The sequence below is a fragment of the Falco naumanni genome, chromosome 6 (genome assembly GCF_017639655.2).
Source record: "Falco naumanni isolate bFalNau1 chromosome 6, bFalNau1.pat, whole genome shotgun sequence".
NCBI classification, from domain to species: Eukaryota; Metazoa; Chordata; class Aves; order Falconiformes; family Falconidae; genus Falco; species Falco naumanni.
In genome coordinates this window covers 69,997,078-70,019,398 of record NC_054059.1, presented here as the reverse complement: position 1 = coordinate 70,019,398, position 22,321 = coordinate 69,997,078, and the positions used below count along the sequence as shown (strand labels likewise).

The 22,321-nt window shown below is 36.5% G+C and overlaps 1 protein-coding gene across 2 annotated transcripts in view; it reads right to left on the bottom strand.

Annotated features, from left to right (window-relative positions):
- ASCC3 (activating signal cointegrator 1 complex subunit 3) overlaps positions 1 to 22,321 on the bottom strand; it is a 280,895-nt gene that overhangs the window by 217,714 nt on the left and 40,860 nt on the right. For both annotated transcript variants that reach the window (XM_040597335.1, XM_040597334.1), the window contains exons 5-8: positions 12,623 to 12,743; positions 9,701 to 9,908; positions 8,799 to 8,940; positions 8,105 to 8,230 (exon numbers count right to left, since the gene is read on the bottom strand). In XM_040597335.1, coding sequence (XP_040453269.1) covers positions 8,105 to 8,230; positions 8,799 to 8,940; positions 9,701 to 9,908; positions 12,623 to 12,743 — 597 coding nt within the window. The remainder of the gene's footprint in view (positions 1 to 8,104; positions 8,231 to 8,798; positions 8,941 to 9,700; positions 9,909 to 12,622; positions 12,744 to 22,321) is intronic.

The following is a 22,321-nucleotide window of genomic DNA, read 5'->3' as shown; positions in this document are numbered from 1 at the left end:
GTTACAAAATAAAATGCTCTGGGGGATACCCATGACATTGCTAAAACATGAACATATCCAATACTGTGTTCAGCTCTTAAGAACTAGCACACACCTAGGATGTGTATCTCAGGGAGGGGGAAACGTTCTATTATGTGTTTTGTCAGAAAACAAGATGTCAGTCTACTTCTTGCTTTCGCATTTCTATAACAACTTTGGTATCACTATACCTGATGACACTTCGCTTTTTGTGTTTTACTACTGTTACCTTTAAAAAGAAAATCTTTATCCTCAGTATAACACTTCAGAGACAGTTCACTCTTTCTCATATTAGCACTAGCATAAGCTCTTATTCTAATGTCCTAGGAAACCCCCATTACATGTTTTGATACAGATTTCAGAGATGCAAAAACCCTCTCATTTCAGGAGACAGTAGATATAGGTGGAACCATGTTTAGAATGTTAATCTCAAATTATCAGAGAAAATTATCCACCTATAAAGCATTTCTTGATTACATGTTTATTCTTTTATTGTCTGCCTGCTTTATTCCTGATCTTCCCTTTTGGTGTTGGTTTTCAGTTTGTCAAACTCATGGCTGCTGGAGGGTAGTCATAATCCCTGATCTTCCCAAGCTTTGCTCCTAAGAACTCTGCCTCGCTGGAGCTGGGACATCCAATGTGTCATATTAAATCAAGGAATTCAGACTTTCACGTTTCATTCTGACATAAATTCAAGTTGTACTACAACAAAGTTGTACTACAACATTCATAAATCCTTGCTATCACTGCAGCGTACCTGTATTTCAATTAACAAATCAAGTCTATTTGATGTTGCCATATCAAGTTTTTTTCTCTCTTTGAAGTATTTACATATGTTTTGCTTTAAAGATGTTAACCAAATTAAATCAGGTTAATAATCTAGCATACAATAAAATCAGTGATTCTGTTAAACAAAAAAAGAGCATCTTACTGCCAAACAAATATTAGTATTTAAACTAATAGAAAGGTTTTATGAATCCAGGAAAATGCTATGGTAATCATCTGTAGTATTAACGGCTTTATCAATAAAGTAAAAGCATTCTTCAAAATACTTTTCAGATACTTATCACAACGGTAAGATGTTTTCTATCGCTGAAAGGAAAAGAACTATTTAGCATTCAGGAAACAGTATAATGATATCTAAAAATTGGAAAGCCACAGTCAAGTGATACATGTTTTAAAAATGTTACGTTCAATGAGTTATATTCAAGTACAGCAAATGTCTTCAAACACTGAATTAGTAGTCAGCATCAGAGCATTTCTCCAACACACGACATTATAGGTAAATTTTAAGACCAGAATACCACTTTAGAGGTTGCACACCACAGCACAGATCTTTTTGATGAAGGGTTAATAAACCATTTCTAGTAAGAAATAGAGTTTTCTTAACAGAAAAAAATCTTAATTTTACACAAGACAGACAATAAACTGCTGGTTTGGCACGAAGCACATATTTTCATGTGCTTTCAGCCAAAGCAACAGTATTTGTTCAGACAGTTTACACAAAACAATGCACAAGTGCCTCAGCTGAGGCTAAGTTAGATACTTGAACAATTTGATGCAGAAATTGTAAATATTGCACCTGGAATTCTAAAGTAATGCTAAAATACTCATTAACACATACTGAAGAAAATTAAGCCATAACTCATACACTTTTAGATTAATATCCATGTAGAATCTTAACTCAAATATTCTTGTTAACCTCTTATTGCACATATTCTACCTTCTTTGGACCCTGCTCATGAAATACGAAGACAGACTGCAATTCCTAATATACATTACCAGCTATTAAAAATATTGTATCTTGACCTACACTTTTTTTTTCTTGTCTTACATTGGGACTAAGGATTACAGAACTTGTAAACTTCCTTCTGAACATTTTTCTAGTATACTTCATTGGATAAGTGACAGATTTCAATACAATTAAAAATATTTTTTTGAATATTCAATTCAGTCCAACTGTCAATTGCTGTTTGGAAAATATGCAACTGGAATATACACTAAGATCAACTTTGGAACAAATGGTCCAACATTCTGGATGTGAAAAATGTAATTTATGCAAAAACATCCATACTTATTCAGTAGACTTAACTTGTACAATTCTAAAAACAAGAAAACATTACAGGAAGAAAGAAAATATTGATTTTGCAATAATTCCTTCACAACGCAGAGAGGAAAAAAATGTCTTATTTAGATCATTAAGTAGTGCTAGTAAAAGGAAATGGAAATAACATGAAACAAAGAAATAAATCCTACCCTAAACACCCACTTTAGGTAAAAAGCTGAAGTAATTTTTCACTAACAGCAATTTGTTAGATTAAACCTGTTTTCACAGTCTTGAAGAGGAACTTTCCCTGACCTGAGTTTATGACTTTCAAGGTACATTTATTTGGCAAAAAGGCTTGCACAAAACCACCTTTACAGAAGTACAAGAAATATATTTTACTAATGGTCAAGCTGCATGTCAAACAGACAAAGCTAATAAATCTAAGCTTGCGCTTACTCCATTTTTTAGATTCTCATTATTGAAACAACCTAGCTAGCATGCCACTTTTGGAAGTAGCAGTACCATAATACTTCAGACTAAACTGGTGTGACCAACCAGCTCTTATAAGCCACATGTGCTTGCACTATGGTGAAAACACATCTCTCCAAATAATAATAAATGCCAAGAACAATTATCTACAAATTGAGTTGGGGGTGAGATTTACTGCCTTGCAGTAAGGTGAGAACCTTTTGCCTTTGCAACTCCTTTATGGGACGCAGCACACCCTGCCACCACAGATGCTCCTGAGCAGCAGCACAGCACCCTCCATGCGAATCACTAGCTCCTTCTCCCAACTCAAAGGGACTAGGAAATAAATACTATAAGATGCCACAAGTAGAGTTAGAGTGTGGCAGGAGGTAAAGCAGTTCATAGTGTAGAAAGGCAGGGGTGACAAAGCAGAAAAAGGAAAAACACAGTAGGAGAGTAATAATATCAGCAGTTTATGACAGATACTACAGTATGATTTTATGGCTGCTAAATTGTGAAACATCAGCCACTCCTAATCTTGTATTTGCAGCTCACAACGGGATTAAGCACAAAAATTTGGATCTTTGTCAGTTTGTTCACAAGTTTCGTCTTAGCATCTGTATTCTTACAGGCACTGATTCCATGACACTTAGAAAAAACTGCCTGTGGAATACTTTAACTAATCACGCAGTTAAACTCTTCAGAAAAGCAATGACCCTTTCCAAGGAGGCTCTAACTAAAACTAAATAATTACTTTGAAAATACCAACCATAAAATTTCTGACAATATAGTGCCAAACCTAGCTAGAATGTGTTATTTCTTCATTCTGGAGTGCAGTGGAAGGTGCATCTTGACTACACTGCCAATCCTATAAGAACTTCTTGCATCTGTACTAGTTTAAGGCATTGCTGCTCCCTTTGGTGTTGGTTCACAGAAGTTCTGTCATTTTCTCTTATGTTTATACAAAAGAATCAAATAAGAAAATGAGTCTATACATGTTTAAATAGGGTTAAAATGCAGTTGTTTAAAATGCTGTTAGAATAATATTTAGAGGAATACATTTCTCTCATCTCTTCTCAACCTATTACATCAACTTAAGGAAATGAAAAAAATATGTTACCTGAACTAATACTTAAAAACATCTAAAATGAAAGATTACTTCAGCTTACGTGATCCAGAAGTTTAACTTTTGCCTAACAGTTCAAAATATAAATGAACTCCTTATCATGAACTTAGTTCTGACCTTAAGAGCTTTGAAGATTAAAATTAATAGTGTATGGTGCAGTACACATTACATGGTTTAATATTCCACCCAAACTGCTGACAATGTGATTAAAGTCACAAAACTCATGAGAAATAGAATCCTTAAAATTATCTTTGTGCAAATGAAAACATACAGACCAAAAAGAAAAGAAGCTCCTATGATACTTCAAAAATTCTCACATTAATATTCAGTTGAAAGTGAAACATTTTTGGAAACAACACACACTAGCCCATTTTAGACTAATTCTTGCCTTCCCTCTTTTAAAAGGAAAATTAAATTAAACTTTTTGACAATTTAGTTTCATAACCACCATTATGTTATGTCTGTACCTCACAGATTTTCTCACAGAGCTCCTTTGTATGTTAAAAGACAGAGGTGACACAAACGCAAACTAGTAGCCGTATAACAGAATTTTCACCTGTTAGGTAATGTGAATATTAAGTTAATGAAGACATATAATGAAGCTATACAGCACAGCTTCTTGGTCTGTCTTTGTACATTCCCAGATCCACTCTTGTCAACGTACCCAATACAAATCATTAGTGAAGAACTAATTTTATTCTGCATTGGTACTATTCTTCTCACACTCTTTCTTATTGGTCACGCTTCATAGTGAGGTTTACTTCCCTTCAGTCCCTTGGGGGAAAATGATGCAGTTCAGGTTTTTAACCTTGAACGAGCAACGGTGCCACTGGAAATTTTCAAATCAAGATGTAAGATTCTTTGTATTATCAATGGCATATACATTTCTTCCCTTTATACATTAAATAACTTTCCATAAATGAAATCTAAGTAGAAGCAGACTTCCCTCTACAATGCAAGAAAGTAGAACATCAGCTGTGTAGTACTTTTCCTTACTACCTACATTCCCCAAACTTGGGCTAGGTAGTTAGCAGGTGAAGAAGGACCCAGGAGAAGGCCTAGGCAATTTTCTTATTGTACAAAAATTGCTGTACTCTGTACCTGAAGCAATGACCCGTATGTCCCACAGATGTGCCTCATGTTTCAAACAGGACATGTGTTTAAATAGAAAGGTCAAAATATTCTGTAGTGCAAACCCATTTCCACTTCTGCCATCTAGTCACAGTTTCTCACAGCAAGTGAAAGAAAACTGGCCCTTACAGAACAGAGCCTGTTATTACAAAAAAAGTAAATTGCAAACAAAGGGCGTCACCATTTTTTACCACCATTGCATAGGCAAAGTAGCTCCAGAAAGCTTACCGGCAATTCGTAACAGCTGGCCTCCCTCCAGCAGGTTGACACCCTACAGCTTTAAAAGCTGAGGGATGACTCCTGTCCCCCACTGTGCTGAGCACCTGGGGCTCTGACCTGTCTCACCTCCTCCTCACCCTCTTTGCAGTGGCTCTGTGGCAAAAGAGAACTTAAGAGCTTAACCCTTAAAGTCAGTCAGTAAAACTATTCTTGAAAAGCAGAAAAGTGATCTATTTTCTGTATGTAAAAAGATAATTTTACAAGGAGAAATGCCTTAGAAACCCCCAAGATTTTGAGTCTTTGAATGTCAGGACTAACAAACATTAGTACCTGAGGCAAGGAAATGGCCAGAACTGGCTCTCAGCAAGGCAAGAAACTCACCAAAACCTAACAGAAATAGGACTGGTGAATTGGAGAACAGATGAAAACTGAATGAATAAACTCAAAGGAAGAAGAATATTTATAATCTTTAAAACCACTGGGATTTCTCCTTAAAACAGCAACCGCTTGGAAAGCTGTGATAAATACCCCTGTAACAGCAACCACAGACAGTTTGGTTGTTCCAGAAAGCCAACCAAATCCTGAGCTGCATCAGAAGCATGACCAGCAGGCTGAGGGAGGTTATTCTCCCCCTCTCAGCTCTCGTGAGAGCCCACTTGGAGTACTGCATTCAGCTCTGGAGCCCCCAGCATAAGAATACCACGGACCTGTTAGAGCAAGGTCAGAGGAGGGCCATGAAGATGATCAGAGGGCTGGGGCACCTCTCCTATGAAGACAGGCTGAGACAGTTGGGGTTGTTCAACCTGGAGAAGAGAATGCTCTGGGAAGACCTTACTATGGCCTTTCAACACTTAAAGGGGGCTTGTTAGGAAGATGGGGACAGACTTTTTATAAGGGCCTGTAGCGACAGGACAAGAGGTAATGGCTTCAACCTAACAGAGAGTAGATTTAGATTCCCTACCACTAATGGCATCTCGTAATAGTGAACAGTAGCAAAACTATCAACTTCCTCATGATGCCTTTAGATGCTGCTATGAACTATCTACAGTTATATTTACTGTCACCTCTCCTCCTAGCCCACCTGCTTAGATAATCCTGCAAACATATCTATACAGAAATATTAAGGCAGCTATCTTATAAACACCTATATATGCTAGGGATAAAGCTAAAAACCATTATTTTGCTGCTTTTGCTTATCCTAGTTCACCAAAAAGAATAAAATACATTGACAGAAAAATTTCTTGCACTTTGACTCAAGTTAATCGGTAAAAATTTTAAGTACCAACCGAGATTTTATGATCTCAGAGATCTATAACAGACATACAAAGGAAGCAAAAAGAAATTTCACCCTAACCAAGATATTTATGTCTTGACCAGGTATATCTTAAACAACAGACATGCTGGCAATTTCAACTTCTTTACCTCACTGAGAAAAAGGCACTATTCAATGAGATTCAAATCTATGAGTCTCACTAACAAAAATAGGAATATGACAAGTCCTGCAGTTGAAAAAAAATTCATAAATTTGTCATCTTTTGTGGCAAGCTGATATCAAAGTTAGGGGTGGGAATTAAATATATAGGTGTTCAAACATACTAAACTGTATTTGCTGTTGATACTTGTATTCAATCTCCTGTAATAGGAAACATATGCAAGAGTAAAGTTCTGAAGTAGATTGTTTCTATTCAAAATTTCACTGTAAAACTGAAAAGTATATCTCTTGACAATACACAATCTATAAAGGAGATTAATTATTTGTGAAATTAGTAAAAATGATGCATTTTTTAACATTTATTTAAAACGTGTAAAAATCTGCTAAAAATTTTTTAGATATTTATTTTTCTGTCTAAACTATATTTTTTTCTGAAACAAGTTATTTTCTACGAAAATATTGGTACAAGAAGTAAAAAGTTTACAGATTAGTAGGCAGTATTTAGCTTAGGAGAAAGATATTTCATTGCAAAAAGCTGTCATGCTGAAAATTGTCATATAAAATGTCACTTTTATAGCTAAGGTGGCTCAACTTTTCTATCTAGTTAAGCTGTCAGTCACTTCATAAACATGACATTAGGTACTGTCACCCAAGCAGAAAAGAATAGTTTCAGATTCTAAAATTAAACTGTCTTCAATATTAAGAGTTAAATCTATATGTAAGACATAATTTTTACTCAGAACCCCAATGAAGTATTCCAGATAACTGTATTAGATTTATATTCTCATTTCCTGTTTTCCCACACAGAAAAAAGATGGGAAACATTTTTCCATATTGTATCCTGCTGAAGTACTAAGTAACATAAAACCTTTTTCATATGTACACACAAGTTCACTCTTTATGTCCCTGTTCCACGTCAACAGCAAATCTCCCATTCATCAACAGATCCGACATATACAATGAGTGAGCAGGTACACGTGATGAAGTACCACAAGTTCTAGACTGTAAATAGTAACAACAAATATAATTCCCTTACCTCAGCTTTTTTACCATTTTAAATCAGTAAAAGTTAAAATGTTTTACTTGCATTTTCTCTCTCTGCCCTCTATTGTCTATCATCAAAGCTTTGCTTCTGCTTAAAGAAGCACTATTCCAAAAGGCTTTGTAACCCCATACAGTCTATAACACTGTAACTCAATACCCCCACAACTGCATCATACTGTAAGACTGGTCTGATGGACTGCAAAATAGTGCAGTGCAGTCACAAGCCAATCTGTACAAGTCAAGATAAAGAAGCCCAGGCTCACTTCTGCATGTGGTCTCCAGAAAAAGAACAGAATCACCATAACATCTTATTTTCATTTCAGTGATTCAGATCACAGCTCAGAACCATAGATAGCTGAACAGGCAATGCCAAAAGAATTGAGAATTGCAACTCATGAACAAGTAGTTTAGAGGAGAAATTTCTTGAATCTGAGTCATCATGAAAGGGATTATTATCACTGAACTACATTCCCCAATAAATACTCGCAAAATCAGTAGCAAAAACTAACTGGCTGCACTTACACATTACACATCACAGTATTAACTGGTAATCTTTTCCAGTTAAATATTTTTAACATGAAGCAAAACGTAATTTAATATATTTAAATGGTTTACTCACCTCATCTAAGTCTTTAACATAAACAATTTTCTCTTCAATACCAATAGGCATTGGCTCACTATGGGGTATCTTCACCTCTTCATACATTTTATTGTTTTCTCTCTGAACTGCCTCTGGTAAGAACACCTAAACCAGTATTACAGGAAAATTAATTGAAAGTATGAAAACAGAAAGTGTCATTATGTATAACACATTTTGAACAATGGTTTATCACTTTCCTCCAAAAATGAATCCAAAATAGAAGCAATTCTCACTGATTCATTTTATAGGCAGCACTGAACCCCAATATGGAAAACAATCAGGTTTACTACTCAGAAAATAGTCCCCAAAAGACAAAAAAGGTAACTCCATTTTATTAAATTTCAAAAGCCATTAAGTCTAGAATTTCATAAAGCATTCATTTTGTGGAAGTCTATTCAATGGTTTCCAAAAGACAGAAAGAGAAAAACAGTATTTAAATTAAGTGAGCCTAGAAATAAAAACAAACACAGTAGTTGAGAATGAGATTTTTTTCTTCTGCAGTCAAAATAAAACCAGAATATATGAAAGTGTGTAAAACCCTCTGCAAAGAAGCACTGCTTCATACATTGGACTCCGATGAGGAGACTCTCTAAGGGGACAAAGAGAACCCTGCTGCACATTATTCACTGGGAAAGATGTACTGTTCAAGAAGGGTCATGCACCAAACACGTACCTTTGCACCCCCAATGAATGCTGATGTTTTCATAGCTTCAGCTCGGGAATCATAAACATGTGGATAATGAATTTTTTCAAAGTCCATCTCTCTCTGTCTGCCTAGGACTGGCACACTTCGAGCATTCAAAAGCGCTAGTTCTCTGTGAGCAGAAAAATAACTGCAATAATTCTGCCTATTTTAGTCAGCCATTACAAAACCTGAATATCTTATATTAAAGTCAGAGCAAGAGTTGTGGAAATTTAAGGAAAAAAACATTGCATAAAATAATCAACAAAGGAATTTTACAGTGTTATTTATCTGGCATCAGTTAAACCAAGTCCTTGTAACAGACTGTTTAGATAAAAATTAGAAGTGCAATCTATTAAGTGCAAGACTTTCCTAAACACAGCTTTGTCTCTTTTTAAGCAATACAACACATGTATTCACAGTTAGATACCAGTCCCGCTGTATTTTTCTCAACAAAAAATACAGCAGCTTATTTGCTCCATATACTTTCCCTCCCCTACTCCTCCCACTACCTTTAGCTGACAACATGGAAGATAGTACCCATTAATCTCTAGTGGAAAAAAAGAAAGATAGTTCTGATAGATTTAGTATAGACTTCATAAATCTTAAGCAAGCAGTGTTGATAAAGGAACTAAGAAAGCAAGCCTACCCCTCTAATCTGCATCTCCAACCCACATAGATGAAATGAGGAATATTCTCATTAAGTAGATCACTGCTTTCTTTCCCTGAAAATTAGGCTTTCGTATTAAAAAAAAATTCTACACTTGTAATAAAACGTGACTTGAAGTCAGAATCATCTAATCACCAAAGCAAACTAAACCAAAATAAACTGTTATGATATGCTGAAGTAGCATTTACAACAGAAGCATTTCTCAGCTTTTGGCATTTATTACCTTTGCATCCGCAGCTCTTTGGGATCAAAGCACATTAGTCCTTCTCCAGAAACTTCTCCATCTTCCCCAGCTTGTTTTTCTTTTCTGGCATTTCGCTTTTCTTCCCGACGATATTGTTTCAGTAACAGTTTTTCTTGTTCGGACTGAATTGTAACTTGACAACCATAATTGGGCTTAGCATTTTCTCCTATAAACTTCTTGTACTGTTCTGCAATATGATAACAGGTATGCATATCCGTAAGTACTGCATTCCATCTCTGTTCTTCTCAGTTTTCTTCTAAAAATTTGTTTTCTGATGTTTGTTGGTCTTTTTGGAGGGTCTGGATTTTTTTTTAGGCAGGGGTGGGGTGGGGCATGTATTTTTAAAGACAGTTTAATTTTATGTAAATGACTGTGCAGCAGTTGGCGTCAAGAAACTAAAAGAAGTATCAGCTCATGTCCCAAAGGTAGGATGTTTAAAGTTACCATCATTAAGCAAACAAAACTTCATCCAAAAGCAACGGGATGGGCTAGCAGCAAAAGGAAGGGCTTTCTATATTTATAACTTCATCAGCAGTGGAAACACCACTTATCTCTCCTTTCACACATAACTTTTCTCTTACATGTGTATACTGATGAGTAGAATGGTATGAAATCAGATTAAACAGGCTGGGTTTTTTAAACAACCTCTTCACATAACAATTAAAAGTGTACTCACAATGTAATTTCCCTAACAACTGAGAAGAGAAATTCTAATCTATACAACCACAAGGACTCCCTCCCTTTACATGGATAAGCAGCATGATTGAATCAAGAAGGATCAGAACCACAAAACAACTACAGTAATAAATCTAGGAGAGCAGGGAATCTGAAAAAGCCCAGTCACATTTGCCATTCCAAGGCCATTACTGGCCAAAACCAAAGATACAACCAAGGCTTTTATATGCAATGGGTTGGAGAGATTTGTTTTGGTTTAAGTATATCAGTGTTTTTAAATTTTGTTTTCAAAATTCTGCAGATTATTAGTTTATGTAGGTTTGACTGCATATTACATACTTAATTCAATTGCATTTCATATGTACTTTTGCAGTCAAATTCTGAAGCCAAAAATCTGAAAATGTTTTCTCATCAAATAAACCCACTTGACTGATGTTTTGAACAATTTGTGCCACTTAATTTTCAGTTTTCACCTGTGGTGAAACTCCTACATCTCACAGCATGCATACTGGATAAGGTGACTATAACTTGCTAAATAGCATTGAATCGATTCTAATAAACTGTCAAAATGTCCACATTCAATACCATCATGTCTGTAGCTTTAACTCTTTCTCTTGTATTAAAAGGAGACAATGATGCAATTTCCTGACTAAATTTAATTCAGACTGGACACACCAGGACAAAGAACTGTTACTTGATTTGTCTGATAAGCACAACAATCTTTACTGCCATGAGGTAAATTACATATGAAATAATCAAATAATAGAGTATGCTACAAAAATGCAGTACATGTACAGTTCATTGACTTGTGCTTATTTTCTCAAGACAGAAATTACTCAAAGATAACTAAATTTCTGCAGACATAAGTGACTTCCTTCCCTAAATGCAATTCTGGAAAGATAAAACTTCACTCCCCATTAGAAACACCATTTTGATCAACTTAAAAAAAAAGCATTATTAAAATTAATAAACTGAATTTGGGGTAGAGCATCTTCAATCTCAGAGAAGGTACTTGAACATCATTGACTTCTTTACCACAGTGAAAGAAGGGTTCTCCCATCAGTGGAAAAAAGCATACAATCAGTAACATTTTCCTATTGTCTCAAAAGCACAACATTGAAAATATTCTTCCTCCACATTCTAGCAGAAATTACTGTGGTAATTTTACTGATAGCATAGTGAAGAATAAATTCATAAAAGCTTCCAAAATACTACTTCTGCTAAGTGAGAAGAAAATACCTGTGGAACTAAAAATTGCATGTAGGAGGAAAACAGTAATTGTTCAGTTTCTACTGAATGTATTTTTAATTTTTTTATTACGTGATTATTTGAGAAGGGAAAAAACACCAAGACAAAACCTTGTTTAGTAAGATATTCCACTTGGAAATTACAAACAGATAAAACAACAGTTGTTCTGATGAGTTTAGACTAACCATCAGCATAAACTCCTAAACACTTGCTTACATAACATTTCATTTAAGATAAATGTATTAAAAAATGCATTATTTTGCATTTTTTAATTATTGTGAGGATACATAACTCCACCATTACCAGTTTTTTTTCACATTTTTATAACTCCGTATGCTGTGAACATGCAATGGGCTGCATGGTGCTATGTCCATGTAAGATTTATGCCAAGTCACAACCTATTCACAGTCAGATTTATTTTTGCCAGAGGAGAAATTGAGAAGACTTGTTTTCAAACAGCAATTTGTAAAATGGATTTTAAAAGAATTAGCCTTTGTATTATAAAAACAAAAACCACAGTATAAAACCTGAGGTCCTTTTTTTCCTCTCACTCATCCATCCTTAAGCTTAACTTTATTTTTTTCAGACATGGTTGTTACTGTGCTTTTTTGTGCCGGGACCCACATTTGATCATAGTACAAGAAGTAGACAGTAAGCAGCAAAGCAGATGAGGAATAACCAAAGATCAACTTATTTCCAGAGTAATCCATTAAAACAGAAAACGAGCAACAGTTAATAAGTTTAAAAATTACACATGCCCATAAGCAGCTGAAAAGTAAATAAATATATGCAATACATGTTTGTTTCCTCTGTATAACCAGACCCCAATTTCTTTGTTTAAGCCCGTATATACATGAACCCCACCTCTCCCTGTTTTTTTCCTTGCTTTTTATATACACATAGACAGTACTGTTCTTTGAAATACAACTGAACAGTTTCTGGTATCTGGTTTGGAATAAAAATTTTGTAGTTGCTTACCTTGCAGTGTCTGGAACCTGTTATCATTTGGACAAGTCAAAGACCTTTCCAGAATCAAAGATCTGTTCTGTAGCAGTTTCTCTATGAGTTCAAAACCTTCAGGGCCTAGCAGTTCAAATAACTACAAAGAAAATAAAGTTTTAAGTCATCATCTAAATTAACGTATACTTATAAACATGACAGCAGTATTTCTATCCCTAGCAACACCTATATCCACAAACAAAACATATCTATTGACAATAGTTTAAACAAATTAACGAACTTCAGCACCAAGCTATTCAAGCCAAAAGGTATCATAGCTAGTATTCAGCTAGCTAATTATTACAAAAAGGGAAAATTACAGAAAGTTTTCAGCTGGAAACATTTAAAATCTGTGAATTTTGTCTATGAAGTAAAACTCCATTTCTCTCTGAGATTCTTGCATAAAATTTAACTCTTTTCAAGACTAAACTTCATGTGTCTCTGTTTATGGTTATTTACATAAACTATGCTGCAAATTTATTTCTCCACAATCTCAGCAAATAAATCAAGAGAGCCAATACTTTCTCATAAAAGTCAGATAAATAGGAAGTTATTCCCATTCCAGTGAACAAGAGATATGGCCTACTGCATTTTCACAGTCACATCCCACAAAAAAAAAACCAAAACAAACAACAGATGTAGAGTGCAGCAAGAATTTTAAGAAACAAGTAATATGACACCAGGATCAACTTCAGTCTATACTACTTGCACATATAACGCTGTGTGAGTGTGCCCAATTCTCAAACACATGAAGCAGGTCATATGTGCCAGCACAGAATTCCATACCAGTAAGCACTGTTTTGGCCCAGTGATTGCCTTGCTCAAATGACTCACCTGTGGCAGGTTAGAAAAACACAGTTCCCTAATTAAAGTTCACTTTTCCCTAGAGCAGTAAGTTACTTGGCACCCATTCTTGATTTCTAGTACTGCTTAAAACAAATTTTCTCCATTTTTTTCCAACTTCCAAAAAGTAAAATACGGCAGTTTCTCCTTAGTGCTCTTTGTTTTCTGCTAATATTATTCATGTAACTTTGGGAATCAGGTAAGAATAAAAGTTGTGATGTACTTTGATGTAATATTTTATGGAAGTAGGATTGCAGCACTGTAGGATTCAAGTATTTCTAACTATAAAAGGAGACAGGACTCTTACTATCCTGTATTTAATCTGCGAACTCCTTAACACATAGTTTTTTCTGTGGCTGTCTATGACTACTGCCCTCTGGGAACACCTTGAAATAACTTTATGCTTCCTCTTCATATATTTGTAAAATTTTGAACAGTGCCAAGGGCATCAGATCAATGATCCTTTTTTTCAGGCCAATCTGTACTTCATAATATAAGCTGTCATTTAAAAAAACCCAACAACAAAAACCCTAAATAAAAAAATGTTACTGCTGGCCCCAGGTTTTCTATGAAAAACATAAGGTTTATGCAAATTAGTATGGTGCTGGCAGAGTTTGCAGAGACCATGAAATAACAGCTCTTAAATGCCTAAAGTCTTGTAATTCTTGTATTTCTTTCATTAGAGTAACTACTGGACAAATAGAAAATTCTATACCCTGGTAGAAAGAATAAACTACAAAAACACAGGACAGGGAACTGCTGGCTAGATGTCAAATCTGCTGTCAAGGATCTCAGGCTATGATGGCTTTCCTTTTATCCAGCCTTCACTAACAACAATCGTTAATTCTTGTCTTTTGCATAGCTATTCACTGTCACCTTACTGCCACATTTTAGCTAACATTATCTATAGGTCCAAGACAACCTTGTTTTTATTTTTCAAAAAAAGTGGCAAAGTAGTAGTGGTGAATTTGAGGAGCAGGCATTTTCCAAGGATAAATGCTAAGGCAGGGATGGAAAAAATATTACAAAAGCAAGAAGTGTATTTAAAATAGCTTAATTGTATGAAGAGCTGAATACAAGCTTCTCAGTTTTGCTAACTGTGGAATACCAGCAAGACAGGGAAATGTTTTCAATTCAATCAGATCTGGGCTTAAACACTAGCTTCTCATCAAGGCAGCACACACAATGTAAGTATTTTCAAACGATGTTGCCCCCCACAACCAAAATAAACATCACCCCCGGAGGGCAAACAAAACATCAGCCCTAAAACATCCAGCGTAGACCCTTAGCTTTGCACGGGACTCCAAAGCATTTCTATCATTGGAAGGTGTTAAGAACAAGCTAGAAAAGTAACAAACTATCAATCAGGAAAGGCGGGTTTTGCTGGGGAAATAGACACTCTTTAGGAACAGGAAGCTATTTTTCCACTCCTATCTTCTCAATATATTCTGAAACAAAAAACATCTGTATCAAAACTATTTCAACCAATTAGAACAGCAGAGCTGTACAAACAGTAATGTTACAATATGCATTCTAATTCACAGTCAGAGGTCATGAAGTAAAAGCAGTATCACTTAGTCCATTCCCAGTGAGCTAGGCGCTCAAAACAAGAGTACCAAGGTGAAACAGCACAATCCTGCTCTCCAGACAGCCTAGTAGCCAAAGAGAATGGAATCCATACAGTATTACATGATAGACTGCAACGCTCACATGGTAAAGTCACTCCATTTTGCCTTCTTGATTGGTGGACAGAGCATGGTATTAATTTGCTAGCAGCAGTCTGAGAACTCTGTATCACCTAAATGATCTTGCTGCTGTCTGAAAAGGAGGGAGGTTTTCAGAACATTTTAGACAGCTAAGACAGACCAAGCTCATTGTTCAAGACTAAAGGAAAAAGCTAAAGAATACAGAAGACCAGAAGCAATGACCTGTTCTTACTGACAAGATGTCTCCCATGCCCACTAGAAGCGTGCCAGAGATAACAGGTAGAAAACAACCACTGAAGTCAAACCAAGACAGAAGTAGAAGTGTGGAGAGATGGAGAACAAATTAAAGAGTAAGATCTGTCACCACGTACTACTGATGGCAGAAATGGTGACAATGGCAGAAAAAGATTGTGAAGAGCAGAAATAGCTAACCTGGGGGGCTCATAAGACCAATGTTATTAATCACCAGGTTTGTTCACACTATAGGAGTAATCCACTGCCTCCTAATTAAGGTATTAAGAACTACCACACCACAGAATGCTGCTGTTTCAAAGTGCAAATTTTTATCATATTTGTTTACACTTCCAAAAACATGAGTCCCTTCTGAAGGCTTTCTACCATTTCAGAACAACTTCAACATTTGTTGAAGTTTTTAAGCCTAATTTTCATAGTAATCAACAAATTAAACAACAACCTGAACTTCCATAATGATAGACATCATTACAGATCTAAGCAGCAACTGCTCCATATGGTAACTCATGAAAACCAGTATGAGTTGGAGAGAAAACACTGCCTGTCAGGATCCAGCTTCAATAAAGTGAATGCTGAGTCTGACATCTTCAGAAATAGCACAAAATTTGCTTTCTTAAAAAAACAACTTTCCACTGTCAGAATTACATTTTTATTATTAATAATCACACTACCCAAATAATCCTGATCAAAATTTAGAGAGCAAAAATAAAACCCCAGAGAGTTTATCTTACTCCAAAAAGAAAGAGGTGCTAAAGTTTGTACAAAGTCACCACCGCTATCATTCTTACACTGGAATGCACTTACACTTTACAGTGACAGGTTGACTATATAAATCGAAGAGCAGGAAAGAAAAAATTTGGAGCTGTGTTGAGCTGCCTTATGCCTCCTAGGAGAAATGAAGCCCCAAGGCACAGAAAACATCTGTCCAAGAAATAAAATAGGCTTTTTTTGCCAGGACATATTTTTCCTATAGTAGTTTTATTTTTTGATAGCATAAATTTAAGTTATCAACATAGGCTGAAGTGGCTGAACCAGCTGTAGAAGAGCAAGATCCACAACACCCTCCAGTACTGACAAAATGCTGATATACCCCTGCCCGCTGCCGTTCAGCCTCATGCCTAGATGTTCAGCTGGAGGCGTAATGCTGAAGTGACTCCTTACTAAAGTTGCTCTGCATGTTGATTTACAAAATACAAATGTATGACTTGTCACAGAAGGTTGTGTCATTTATTTTCTAATGCGCAGAACAGGCTTCCTCATTCTGGTGCTTAAGGTGACTGCACTACTACTCCACAGAGTATGTCCATAAAGAAACAAACTCCACAAACAGTAGTGAGAGAAAAACAAAGTAACAATTTCTGTAAAAGGTAAAGCTTAAGAAAGTTACGAGGAAAGCTGTCAATCCTATCTACGCTTAAACCTCTCCGAGTGATAAAACACTAACCCCCAGTGAGCTGCATTGCTCCCTTGGACAAGTATCTAGTGTAAGCTGCACAGAAATTCCTAATATTCACTACAGAAAACGAGAACTTCTTCAGAGCTTTTACACTGTTGAGAAAGGAATTTTCAGGTACATTTTGCTTTCTCTTCTAGAGAAGAAAAAGCAAATTGAAAAACTGTGATGCACTCCTAGCAATTTAGGTAGCTTAACAGGCTAATTATTATGTTTCATTCCAAATGAAATGCTTTCCATTAATCAAACCCAGGAGTTAGCAGGGTGACATCCAATCCAACAGTCCGTGGGATGAAATTTCTAGCATTCAAATGCCAACTAGAAGCAATGAATCTTGGAAGGACAGTAAGGCTGGGGACTATGTTGATGACAGCCAAGTGGTAGCTTTTAATGAAGAAACTACCAGCAAAACAGAAGTCCTTGAAAATATTTTCAACACTTTCCTAGCATCATATTTATTTCTATCATAATGAGCTTCCAGCACTCATCTCAAGTGCTCATCCCAACAAAGGGGCAACAGGGAAATTTATGCTTGAAATAAAGATGGTGCAGGTTTGAATGGCAGACACATATTCCTGGCACTTGAGCCTGTTACTTCAATGCTATTAAGGCTTTCACATTGTTTATGGAAAAATATTAAACAATATGTAACATTGCATGTAAAAAAACCAACAAACAATGCCACCAAAACCCCAAACAGGTTCTCAGACCAATGGGAACCCAGATCATGATCCTTTCAGGACAACCTGGTAGGAAAAAAAGTATCTGTGCAATCTTGTTTGCAAAAAGCTGTGAGGGTTCTGACATAGAAAGTGGCACAGGGGTGTAATTCTGTGTTTAGCGTAGGTGCTAGCATTTCAGATTTGAAACATCATTACATATTCTGGCCTGAAAAGTCAATGTCCAAGACCATGAGAGCAGGCAAAGGAATGTGAATGTTCACAGCTGCCTTTTTATTAAGCTATATCAAGATAAACTAGACAGTGGGCAACAGTTGGAGAGGCTGCGTGTCAATCCCTGGTTTCTTGAATCCCAGCCAAACTATTACGTTCCTTGAAATCAGTAACAGATTGTGCCCAAAAGGCAACCCTGACTGCCTTCAATAACAAAGGTCCCAGATGACTTCAGCTACTACTCAGTGACCATAAAGACACAGATGACTGTGATACATAGTCACTCATATTTGTTTGAAAAATTTTTACATTTCATTTTATGTGCATAGCCTTAATATCTGGAAGAAAGCATAATGAGTCATCAATCTAGGAACAAAAGGACAAGATGTGTCATACTGCATTAGAAAGATGAGGCAAGGTCCCCATGCTAATGTTTTCTACTGAATATATGCCAGTTATACGGAAAAATGAAGGAAACAGACAGCAGTCTTGCAGATAGACAGCAGTCTATCTGCCACTGTAGGTAATGAGAAAAAAGCTGAACTTCAGTGAGATGCATGACATCGTAAATTTTTTCAAGTAAGACTCAGCTGTAAAAAGTCATCTTTATTGTTTCACTCACAGTTAAGATTGAAACAAGATTTTATTCTGGATGTTAAATAGCTAATATTACTTTTCCGTTCTATAAGGCACAATTTACAAGGAGCCTTGGAGGTCCTCAGGGTGACCTCAAATATGAGGTTCAGAACTGTGAGCATTACTTTAACATCACAAACCATCTGCCATCACAAGGTCATTTTCTTGATTTCTGCATCTTCTATGAGTGGGAAGGGATGCTATAAATCTCATAAAATATTTTGTTTTTCAAATGCAAACAGAAATAGACTAGGAACAGTCTCTGTACCTTGCTTGAGTCTTAGTACTAAAATACGGCTCTGCAGCAATAAATGAAACAGAAAACCCAATTCAGCCAACCAGTGGTTGTCCTCTGTATCTCTCTACCTTTAGAGCCTAACAGCTGGTCTAAGTTACACAGTACCACCTACACAACTAATTGCTATGCCTGCACTTAATGTCTTGTTTGCAGATGATACTGCTTTACAAGGCACAGTTTTCAAACACCTGTGGAAGAATCATCTCCACGGCATAATCTCAAGTTTGTTCTGTTCTAGCAGCTCTTACGTAACTGAAATGATTCCTTCACTAAAAAAGTTATAGGGAAAATATGACATTTTTCTTGGGCTACAAGCTTACTGCAAAAGCTGTCTGGATATAGTACCGAAAGAATACCAGACAAAAAAATTCATATTAGCTCTTGCTTAAAAGACTCAGTAACAAAATCAAAGAAATTGAAGATAGGGCGTTTTTTTCCCATGAGAACGTTCAATGCAAACTTCATGGATATAATATATACACTGATTGGTAATGACTACGATGCTGAAAAGTACCAGATTATCACCCCCTTTAACAGCTAAAGGTCACAGAAGAACACTTGGTTTAAAAACAAGTCTCAGATAATTTGTATTTTCACATTTCTTACAGGTTGATTAAAGTAAGACAAGCCAGACAAAGCACAATTTCTTACCACTGTTATTAAAAACAGGTATCAGATGTGTCAGAAAGTCATTCAGCTCTCAGATCTGCTTTTTTTCAAGCCTGGAATTTTTGAATACACAGCCCATCACATTAAGTCCATCTACACAAAAATGATCTTCCAGTCCTAGGAACCATTTCCACCTAGGACACTTTCAGAGAGCTCAGCTTAATTGCATCTGCCTCACAAAGAGAATAGTTGCCAGGCACCTCAAGCACTTTGAGGGTGAGTTGCAGATAAAAGTATGGCTATGCAGAATGCATTTCTGATGGCTATTCCTTGGTACAGGGGCTGGAGGACTTTCATACTGCAGCCTCATTCATCACTGGGATCAGATATGACAGACCAATGTGCCCACAGGCAGGCATTCTAATAGGACAAGGAGCACCTGGTTCTCAGGCAGCCTCCAGCAGATCTAGGTGCCAGCTTCATGAGGATGAATGAGAAGTTACTACTTGTTGTAAGAGCACTCTTAAAAGTCTCTCTGTGCTATCAGTTAGCTTTGAATTTTTAGATTTTTACTTTCAGCCATCAGTTGGAAGAAAATAACTAAATACAAAATTAAGTTAAAAAGAGGCAGATTAAAGAAAAGCAGCAAAACTCTAGGAATTCTCCCAACAAAAACTTTCAGTATTACTAAGAAGATAGAAGTCAGAGTAAGGAAGCAGATGGAGAAGTTTTCATATAACATTGTCTTTGGGAAAGATATTCGCATAAAGATAACACATTCATGACCAATTCCTACTCATCATTCAACTTTTGGTTGCTTTTCTCATTATTATATCTGCAAGAAGTGCTTGAAATCTGGAGTTCAGCATGGGACACATTTTTAGTTCAGGACTACAAGTACAAGGTGCAAATAAAGATGCAGCCAATTATTCTTTTTAATACCACCTCTCCTCAGCATATCAGCATTGCCCTCTACTTTTATGTATTTCTGTACCCACAGATTACTACACAGCTTTTACTTTAACAACGCAATAATAGAAATATATGAATCAAAGCCAAAAAAATTCCAAAACTAGTATTAAAATATGAAAACTAATTTCTTAGAAGAGTCAGCCTACAGGTAACAGACAAGACTTTTTAAATCAAATTGAAATTGATCATTTAAAGGAAAAGAAACAATTAAAATAATTATTTTTCTTCTAACAAGACTCAAAAACCAGACTATCAGACTGAAAGTATATGTAAATATTGCTTATTAGGCCTAAACCGCTCATCTTCCCTATTTAATTTATCGGTTTTGATCACAGATAATCTCTTTAGTATTTTTGCTTATATTAAAAAAAATAGCATAATCTGTTGCAATATAATTCTGAAATATTTGTTGGAAAGCTTTCTTCAACAAAAGAAGATTGTGCAAATCCATGCAAAAACTGCCTACCATACTTGACAAAGAGACAAGCACAAAGTGAAAACGCACCTTGGTAATTTTTCTTAATATTTTTAAGTGGAAATGAACAGACTGGAGAGATCATCACCAATGTTTTAACACTAGTTAGAAACTTACACAGATGCACAATTTCAAAAATTTCAAACATATAGCTACAAGGCAAATTCTACCAGCTTATTTAGCCTAAAGACTTTGGCAATTAGAAATAATGTCAAACAGCAGCTACAAACAGCAGACTACCCCTTTGCCTTTAAAAAAGGAAGCCCTGAAGACCAATTAGAAAAACTTGCTGTTACATGATTCCTTAAACTAGTATTTATCTTCAGAAGTATTCCGGGATCAGCTGTTAATGAATTTTGAAGAAAAAAACCAAACCACTAAAATTAACTAATCAGTGCACTTGCCACTTTTCTTACCCATAGATATAACACCACAAAGGTAAGAAATTCTAACTTTACCCAGCAGAAAACATATATTTGTAGAATTAGTTTCTGTGTCAGCATCAAACTATTTTGCAGTGTGTGGGAGGGTGTGGTGTGTGTATTTCAGATACTTACAAAATAGTGGTGGTTGGTCCAGAATTATTTCCTGCAAAACAGGGCAATCTACAGGTTTTCTTAAATGACAGCAATTTTCAGATCTGACCATTTCAGGAGGGGGACTTGGCTGAGCATGGAGCTGTTCACCTCTACTCCAACACTTCTGCTATCCCAATGTGTACCAACAGCGTAAAAAGAAAATACCAGCAAGCCAAGGAGTTAGTTCATGTTGCTTAACAGGGGCAGATAATGAAGAGCAGCAAGGGATTCTGATACCGAAACCTAGTTTTATCCCAATTAGGATAATAAAGTCAGCATTTTAATATCCTCCATGAAAGGCTGCCAGGCTTCTCCAGGGAAACAGGCCAAAACGCCTTAGCCAGCCCCAGGCCACACACTTCAACACCCTGGGCTGCCATATGCCCACATGGGGGAGAAGGAAACAAGGCAAGTTTTTGCCTGAAACATAGCCTTTTGTATTCCTTTAGGAGCGTGTCGAAAAGAAAAAAGGCTCCAGCAGAGGGAAGATTAATTTTTAGCCTAGCTTTCCAAGGAACCAAGGCCTACCAAATCACTCTGTACCTTTACCAGCGTGTGAACTAGCAAACAAGTTTTATGCCTCCTCAGTAACTTCCAGATTTGTCAAAGACAGGAACGTTCAGGGCCTGTAAAGGAGACAGACCTGAACGACCGCTCTCTGTGCCTCCTGCTCTTGCCCTCAGTGCAGCTGTGGCGCCAGCGGTGTCACACATGGGTGAGCCCAGCAGTGAGGCACCGGCATGGCACCTCCCTCAGCCAGCAACGCTGCGGCAGGCACCCGGTAACGGAAACCACACAACACTGCAAACCACGGGAAACCTGGCCCTGCGACTTCTGCAGCTCAAGCAGCTGCTGTTTTGGGATTATTTTTGTGGGGTTTGCCCCATTCCTGCTTTCCATAAAATGAATTGGAGGAAAGTGATTTTGTGTCTAGTTAGTAAGCCTTAACTTTTCAGGCGCCAT